Below are 8,497 nucleotides of genomic sequence, written 5' to 3'. Positions count from 1 at the left end.
GTCTTCCTCTGAAAGCGGTCGGTGTCAGTGGATAATTAACCTCTCCGCGTCCCCTCGACAAAATCCGCTCCTTAATCATTATACAGGGGCTCCGAGTGGCGTCCGCCCCCTCCTCCTCCCCCCCCCCCCACTCAAATTCTCAGGGAGAGCGTTAGGCGCTGCCAAAGAATTCGTATCGCCACCTGCGCTACCACCCACGCTGTGGGACACCTGCGGGGATGTAATACAAGGTTATTAAATCGGGAGTACACCCAACTGCTCGGTGGTGTTTTCATTTCACTGAAAGCAATAATGGAGGAAAATGGCCATCAACAGACATAATAGACCAGAAGGACATACTCACTCGAGTGCAAAGCTGGAGCTGTAACGACTGCCACAGTAAAACACTACTTAGCACTCTGCAGTTTTATATAACTTGACTTTGGCTTTTTTTTGGGGTTACTTTTCTCTCGTGGAGCGTGACCTCCAATAACTATGTTGAAAGCTCACACTGGGTACTGCCAAGGCTCCTGTCAAGGTTTCAGAAAAAGTCTACTCACAGTTTATTGGTTCTGAATGTGTGAGAACACCTTGGTTTGAGGCTGGAACCGCAACACTATAATACGGAGTTGTTTTACGGTAAGTTCTGGGGGTTGGAATAAACAAGGTTTTATAAAGTCACAAACAGAGATCGTTTCAAATGTACCTGTGTGAGACCATTCAAAGGAGAATTTCAGAAACACTCAGTGCCTTGGGCTATTTTTGCGGATAAACCTGGCCTGGGTTCACGCGCCTGTGCACTTCAGACAGACGATGATCAGACTTTTCCCTAATCTGTGTCTCCAGTCTCTCTGACAGGCTGGGTTCCTCGATGATTTATGTTGGCATGGAACCGTGCTCCTTGACTGTGCCCGGGATCATTGCAATCTTTCCATAACAGGAAGAACACAATGGCTCCGATAGAGAGAGGAGACGAAAACAAGCCCGGTTCCTGCCGTGCTGCCGGACCGGGGGCCTCGCGATAAAGCGGGTCGCTCCCGGCCCGACCTGCACCGCACTCATCTTCCCGGATGGCGGGAGTCTATCTGCGGGGTGTGAGGGGAAACGGACGACCTGCGGGCGGTTCCTCTGCCAGCCACGGGGACAGGCTTTCCTTTACACCGAGCCGTCAACAAAATGGTCGCCACCGTCTCTATTGGGACCACAAGTTGAAATTGTTTGCGCCCCGCAGATATCCTCAGAGAGCCACTTTACCTTTTACTGTTGTTTGTTTTGTAATCTTCTTCAAGGACACATCACTTGATGGATCAGTCTTCATTGTCTTGGATGGGAATTTGCACTGCAGTTGGGGGTTGTCTCTTCTCTTCGCCCACCAGAATGTAGGCCTATCTTTGGTCTAGGTGGAGGGCACCCCGGGTGCCAAAAGACAAAAAAACCACAATTCTAACAGGAACTGCATTCACATACACATATGGCAGACCCCCAGAACTATTAACACACCTGTATACAAAAAGGTTTAAACAACAAAGAGCCGATTCCGGGTAACAAAGGTCAAAATGGACATAGCCTATATCTAACTTAGGGTCGCTCAAGGACCGTTTAGCTGGTCAAGATTGTTATAAGCTGGTCTAGCTGGGTATGAACTGATCAACCAGCATTGATAAGCTGGTCATTAGCAGGGCTAGGTGGGTATGAGTTGGGTCAACCAGCATTGCCAAGCTGTTCATGAAGCTAGTCTAGCTGGGTATGAGCTGGTCAACTAGCATGGACAAGCTGGTCATAAACTGGTCTAGGTGGGTATGAGTTGGGTCAACCAGCATTGCCAAGCTGGTCATAAGCTGGTCAAGCTGTGTATGAGCTGGTCAATCAGCAAGCAGCTGTTTCAAAACATAGCTTAGATGGATAGATAAATAGATAGAAATGTTATAGTTCACAATGTGAAAAATTGTAGCTTGAGCGTTTTTTTTCAGCAGGGTAGGCTACTCTGATCTCTCCGTGCCAGTTACGTTCAAAACACCCTCTCCGAAAACCTACACCTCTCCCATTTAGATTCTGCCGTGAAATGCGTTCATGGAATCACTCGACAATTCAGTACAAGTTTCCCCAAGTAATAAAAAACACACGCGGCCCATGTGAAGCAGCTTGTCTGTTTATTTTCTCACGCTGATTGACGAGACCGCTTCCCCCCCACTTGAAGAAGGACAAAAGAAATAGTCTGGCCTCGGCTCAATGTTTTTAAAAGTCATTTCAAATATTTATGTTGTCACCTCAGCTGAAGTCAATCACGTTTTTCACGTGCCAGGAATGTGACATGATACCCGGCCATCCATCAAAACAGGCTGCCATTGTTTGCCATCTATCCACAGCCTTCGCAGGTAGGGCAATCTCATTTATTTACCCGTCTTACCAGGTACATGCCCAAACCACAGGCAGCTCCTGATTTATAACGGCTTTTAGCGGTTTGGACGGCTTGTGCTGAATGCTGGAGGTCTGTGGAGGTCAAGAAGTGTGTATTTGCTGACGTTCTTTGCGGTGCCGTTAAACAATCAAGCTCTGAATACTTTCTGAAGGCCGGCGTGTTCTGCCTGACGTGGATCTATAGCAGTACTCCCGACTTACAACATCACATCTCCTCGCCAGATTCCCAGTTAACCTCAGTCAACGCTGAAGTCAAATATATTCAAGATCGGTTTTATAAAAAGTAGCTAGAAATGACTGCAAGTTAAAACTTTAACCAAAAGCAACCTGGTTTCCTTTCTTCTATTTTTATAAACATTGACATTTTCTAAACCTCTGGTATTATGTATCGTTCTAGCACGAAGACAGCAGTTTCTTTTCAATGGAAAGCGGAAATGAATAGTTCTTTATTAGACGGCTCCAATTCAGAGCCAGACAAACAACAAACTCTCTGCGGTATTCACGCTCACATGGGGCCGTCGACGTTCTGTTAGAGCGATCGGCCAGGCTTGGAGTCAATTAAAGGCTTCCGCGACGCTCCACTAAAAGCATTTCCGTCAAAACAAGACACAAGCTCATTCATCCAACTAGCCACATACTTCCATGACACAAACTCTGCACACATTCCATACACATCATTTGTTATTTAGCTTTTATCCAAAGTGACTTATTTGATTAGACTAAGCAGGGGACAATCACCCCTGGAGCAATGCGGGGTTAAGGGCTTTACTCAAGGACCCAACAGCTGTGCGGATCTTATCGTGGCTACACCGTGGGTTGAACCACCAACCTTCCAGGTCCCAGTCTTGTACCTTAACCGCTAGGCTACAGGCCCTGAATTCTGAACACAGTCGCTGAAAGCCCCGACACCCCCCTCTCGCTCAGACGGACGTAGCGTGTTCAGACGTGGAGGGCTCAGAAGGTGGAGAACTTGGCCAGGTCCTTCTTCATCTCGCTGTACTGGGTGCTGAGGCGGCCCACGGCCTTGGCGTGCTCCTCGTCCACCTGCACTTTAAGGCGGGCCTGCTCCTTCATGAACTCCTCCCAGTCGGCCTTGCGCCGGTCCGCGCAGGTCTGCAGCCGGGTGCTCTGGAGCGATACAGACAAGACGCCGCGCCGCTGTCATGGCAACCGGGTACTGTGACACGGTGCTGTCTGTGGGGAGGTCGCGACCCTGTCCTTTCTAACCTGCAGACTGCGTACTAGTCATCGCTGTGAGTGTGCCACTCTGGTAAGGTATACTGCATTTAGAAAGACTCTTCTACAGTGTCAAAATAACTTATTTCATATTAGGACAGTTTGGCGCCCTTGAAATCCCTTGGTCTTTTAGAAATACCATATGCCATCCCTTTAAATACATGCATAATTATCCTTTCAAAAGTTTTAAAATAAAGGGTCTGGCTTGCCAAGACCTTTAGCATGTGAAAAATCTTAAAAAAAAAAAAAAAAAAATCACCTAATATTGGTCATGGTATTTGTTGTTTTCAACCAATCGTTTGTTATATTATTAGTTTTGAATGTGCTAAAAGGTTTGGGCATTTGCTAAAGGTCTGAGTAAATCAGGCCAAAAATATCATGAAACAATAAAATCTCCTTTTCATTTAAGTAGGCCATGTCATTTCTATAGACGAGAGCTGGAGGACTGAATGCCTCTTCTGTATGGATTCCCGCTTCATGTTCATTCAGACTGACAGCCCACTAAATGGATGGACTGCAGATCGATTATAATGTGATGGATATTTACACAAGCAACAGTCTCCAAGAGACCAAAGCAAAACTCCACCTGCAGTGGGCAGTATAAAAACAATTAAACTCAACTGAATAAAATTATAAAATAATAAAACTATTAAAATGTGATTTTTTTTTCTCTCTAAATTTGTATGGCCAATCTTGTTTGTTGGGCCATTTCCAATGCTGCATGAACAATGAAGAATGAACAGAAAGCACCTGCTACTTCTTTTCACCATATGGATGCATGATTGTACTGGGGATTTGGGGAATTGCACTGCTTACCACAGTGTGCAGTGACATACTCAGGATTTGTTTTTTTATGGCACTGCACAAAGGGCTAGGGCTTTAGCTATTTACACCACCCAACAGCCCTGAGCTGGCTCTCCCTCAGATGAATACATTGTTCCCACTGTTGCTCCTTCATACAAAGATTTGGTAATCTTTTGAGTTCCCGTAAACCGTAAATTCTGTTCCAACAATAACCTACAAGCTGTCAAGTTTAAATTAATTGAATTCATTATTCAAAGTGCAAACAAAGCCAGGCTGTAGTTTGGACAGCGGGTAAATTCAAGCGACAAAATGCAAACGGTTTTAAAACCCAGCCGCAGAAAAGGTACGATATTGATATTATAAATGAGCGGATAAATGTTTCCTAGCTAAAAACGGAATGCTGCTGGCCTTGAATCGTGTTTTGTTTGCGACCGCTGCTTTTTATCTTCCTGCCACAAGAATGTGAAACGGTGTTTTTCAGGAAGGTACTGCAACATTAAAACATTCCACGTTCACTGATAAATTCCCATTGTCAAAGGTACGCTGTTCTTTGTTGTTCACAGTGCTTTCTGCTTTTATTGCGTCTATTATAGACATGTACGCTGTGATACAGAGCGTATCCGAGTGTGCAACAGGCAGAAAAATATCTATAAAAAGGGAGGCATTTTCCGATGACTATAATCAGCTAAAATGGGAGTTTCAGATTTCTTGCACTATTTTTATTACCTCAAAATGTGACAAGTGAGGCATGAATATTCTTTACTTCGCCAAATTATACCCTAGTTTTACGACTATATGATTCATTTGGCCTCTGGCTGCACAGTTCCCTAAAGTAAAGCTTCTGAAACGCAACATGGTTTAGTTGAAGATGCCCAGCATTTTTGCATACCCTACAGGCTGTTCTAACAGTTATTTGAATCATTGCTGATGAATGAAGCACTAATAAAAAGCACGTTACTGTGGGACAGAAGTTCCACAGCAGCACAGCGCTGCCTTGCCTTACCTGCTGTGCCTCTAGCTCCCTCTGCTGGATCCTCTGTGCCATGTGATTTGCAGCTTCCACTTTAAGCACAGAAAAGAGGACATGCACTCATGTGTCAGGCATAAGCATGATTCAATCAAAACACAAAGCTCACAAGTCTGAGTCACATTCCTCTATGGTCTATGTAATTCAAACTATGGCATGCAAATAATATTAGTACAAAAAACAGTACAATATCTGGTAAATCTGGCTTGCTTTAGATCAACATTCAACTGGATGGTATGGGGATGCCCATTTTTTTATACCCCAATATGGAATTCAATCCAATCCAATCTCATCTATAGATCTGTATCATTGCTGCAATACTTTTTGTCAATTTGGGAGGGTACATACTAGTGTGAATATGCATCCTCCAGAATATATGCATCCAGCTGTTATTTTCACTACCACTGTGCCCAATGACTGCATACCTCACATAGCTGGCTGAGATAATGCAGGGACCTGGTCAACCAAAGGGGTCACTACCATACGAGGAGTCAGGAATACCCTGCCAGCTGAAACCCACCCTGCTGCAAAATGCTGGTAGTTTGCTAGTGGACAACAATCCACAATGTTCTCAGCAAAGGAATTTGACAATCCCAGTTTAACTAAATCTGACTGTTTGCATGTGGAATACTTATTGTAAGTCAAAATGGTAGGTCAATAAAGGCCTCAGGCATTCTTATTTACATTTAGCATGCTGAAACACCAGTAGATGACAGTAGAATGCAAGGAAAGGGCTGGATAAAGCAGTGGTGGTTGTGTGTGTGTCTCTGTGTGTGTGTCTATTGCTGATAGTATTAAGAACAGCTTGTTCTTACACAAGCATGTTTTCATCCAAACAGCTCTCATTTGTTGCTCAGAAACTGGGTGAGGAAGTATTACTCATTGTATCTCTGTGCTTGGTGTGGTGGTGGAGTTCACTGGAATGGAAGGGATTTTCCAGCTGCACTCGGCCCACGGCCCAATCGCAGACTCAAAGCTGGCTTTGGTCAATTCTGGGAGTAGAGTGAAAGCTAGGCAATCCCTAAGCTTCAGAGGGCACTTTCACATACTCAAAGTCAGCTCAATACTGCAGCTAACATGGCAGTAAAGGTGGTTTTACCATCATGTAAGGAAGTCAATACCAGGAAAGATTATATAAAACACATTTTTAACTTGATAAAATGTCTTAACTATGAACATATGGAAAAAAATACTTAATAGTTAGCCCAGAGTTCAAGATGGGTTTGGATGGGTCAGGGTATGACAAATACTAGTGTATGTCTATCTATGGTTGGTTACAGTGCAGTCTGAAAAGGGAGGGGACATAGTAACGTGACTGCCTAATAGGTTTCAGCGGTTTCGAAAACACAGATTTTAGCAGTGAAAGACCCGTGGTTAAGATGCTTAGATAAAGTAATTCAAAACAACACATTCCAGATGAGGCAAAAGAGAAGTTGTAAAATATGGAAATTATTTAGAGAGGAGAGGATGCTTACATCGCGTCAGTGCCTCACATAGGTGCTCATGCATGGTCTCAGAACACTTAGGGACTACTTGCTCGTTGGTTTCCATCACCATTTTGTTCAGGTTCTCCAACAAACGGTTCTCTCTGAATCCACGTTTCTCCTATACAGTTAGAAGGAATTTGCAAATGAGGAAAATTACTGCACATACAGTAATTTTTAAGTACATTTAAGTACATTTGCAGCGCCTCTGCAAAATAAATCGCGACACAAATAAACACTTTTCCCTTTCGATGACTTATTACAATAGATAAATTCATATAGAAATGATTGGATAAAGATACATTATGGCAGAATGCTCACCTCGAATTCTCTCACAAAGAAGCGAATCTCCCCCTGTATAACTGGCCTGTGATCGATCAGCCTGGACTGAATATCACCGACATCTAAAGGGAGAACGTCGGCGACAAATTGTTAATTAAATAGTTAACTAGTATTTATCTGGACTGACTAAGTTAGTTAAATGCCGCAAACAGTGGACTCACCCTTTGCAATCTTGTCCATCGATACGAATTTAATCCCTGGCAAATGGGTAAATTATTCGATTCACGAGTTCAGTTACTTTCGTTCCTAAGCAATAGCCAGCTAGCTAAATTTGACTAGCAGAAGCCTAGATATCGTTAAAAACACAAGTTATCGCTTGTTGTTGTGGCAAGCACTGTGCTCGTATAGCTACTAGGAAATGTTCACTAAACATATAATCGTCGCAGATTTACAAGAAAATGGTTCAGTATGATATTACGAAGATTATGTCATGTAAGTGTAGGCACGTTCCTTCCTAGCTTTACTAAATAAACATAGGACGATATTTACTGTTTCGGTAATTCAAGTCACAATGTAGACATCTGACCGCGTACTACTTCCGGGTTTATGCTTCGCTCAATGTTGCCAGATGCTTTCATAACTCCTCTTCAACACCACCCATCTTCTTTTGACTCCCATACAAATGTCTTGAAATATGTCCTCTATTCTAGCTTTTAAAATTATCATATATCATTGAATCCGATACATTCCATGATAAAACAAACAAACAAACAAACAAACAAACAAACAAACAAAAAAAAACTTAAATTTGGGGGTAAATTTCCCAGACTGGCAACCTTGGGTCAAGGGACACGGTCGCTTGACACAATCACGACTGTAATCTCATGCATTTTTTACTTATATGGAAAAATTGTGTTTGCAAATTATAATGATAATTTCCGAAAAAAGCAAAGAGTGTTGGTAATCAGTCGTCAGGTCTCAACGATACTGTTTTTAGGCTGGATGTAGTCGCCTCTTAGGGAGATAGAAATCTTTATAGTTGGAGACAAAACCAGCTTGTTAACCAGGGGGAGTGCTTGTTTGAGATCAGACTGCAGATGTCAGTCTTGCACCACAGAAAGGATGTAACACAATTCCCTTTAAAGTTTCTGTATTGTGGAAGTGTAACACTGCTATCTACAAGCCTGTTATGCATTTTTAATCTTTTGTTTAAAAATGTTATGACATTTTTATAATGGAATAATGTAATATTTGGCGTAATTGTATT

The 8,497-nt window shown here is 43.0% G+C and overlaps 1 protein-coding gene across 1 annotated transcript; it reads right to left on the bottom strand.

Moving 5' to 3' along the window:
- Positions 1–2,112: 2,112 nt before the first annotated feature.
- Positions 2,113–7,820, bottom strand: bloc1s5 (biogenesis of lysosomal organelles complex-1, subunit 5, muted). The gene is made up of 5 exons (XM_061240003.1): positions 7,452–7,820; positions 7,270–7,352; positions 6,940–7,069; positions 5,441–5,499; positions 2,113–3,525 (listed from the first exon to the last, which is right to left on the bottom strand). The coding sequence occupies exons 1-5, from the start codon at positions 7,468–7,470 to the stop codon at positions 3,352–3,354; spliced, it is 465 nt and encodes a 154-aa protein (XP_061095987.1). The 5' UTR covers positions 7,471–7,820; the 3' UTR covers positions 2,113–3,351.
- Between the last annotated feature and the right edge of the window lie 677 nt (positions 7,821–8,497).

This window comes from Conger conger, chromosome 4, assembly GCF_963514075.1.
Source record: "Conger conger chromosome 4, fConCon1.1, whole genome shotgun sequence".
Taxonomy (NCBI): domain Eukaryota; kingdom Metazoa; phylum Chordata; class Actinopteri; order Anguilliformes; family Congridae; genus Conger; species Conger conger.
The sequence above is the reverse complement of the archived record's forward strand: the minus strand, read 5'-3'. Positions and strand labels throughout refer to the sequence as shown.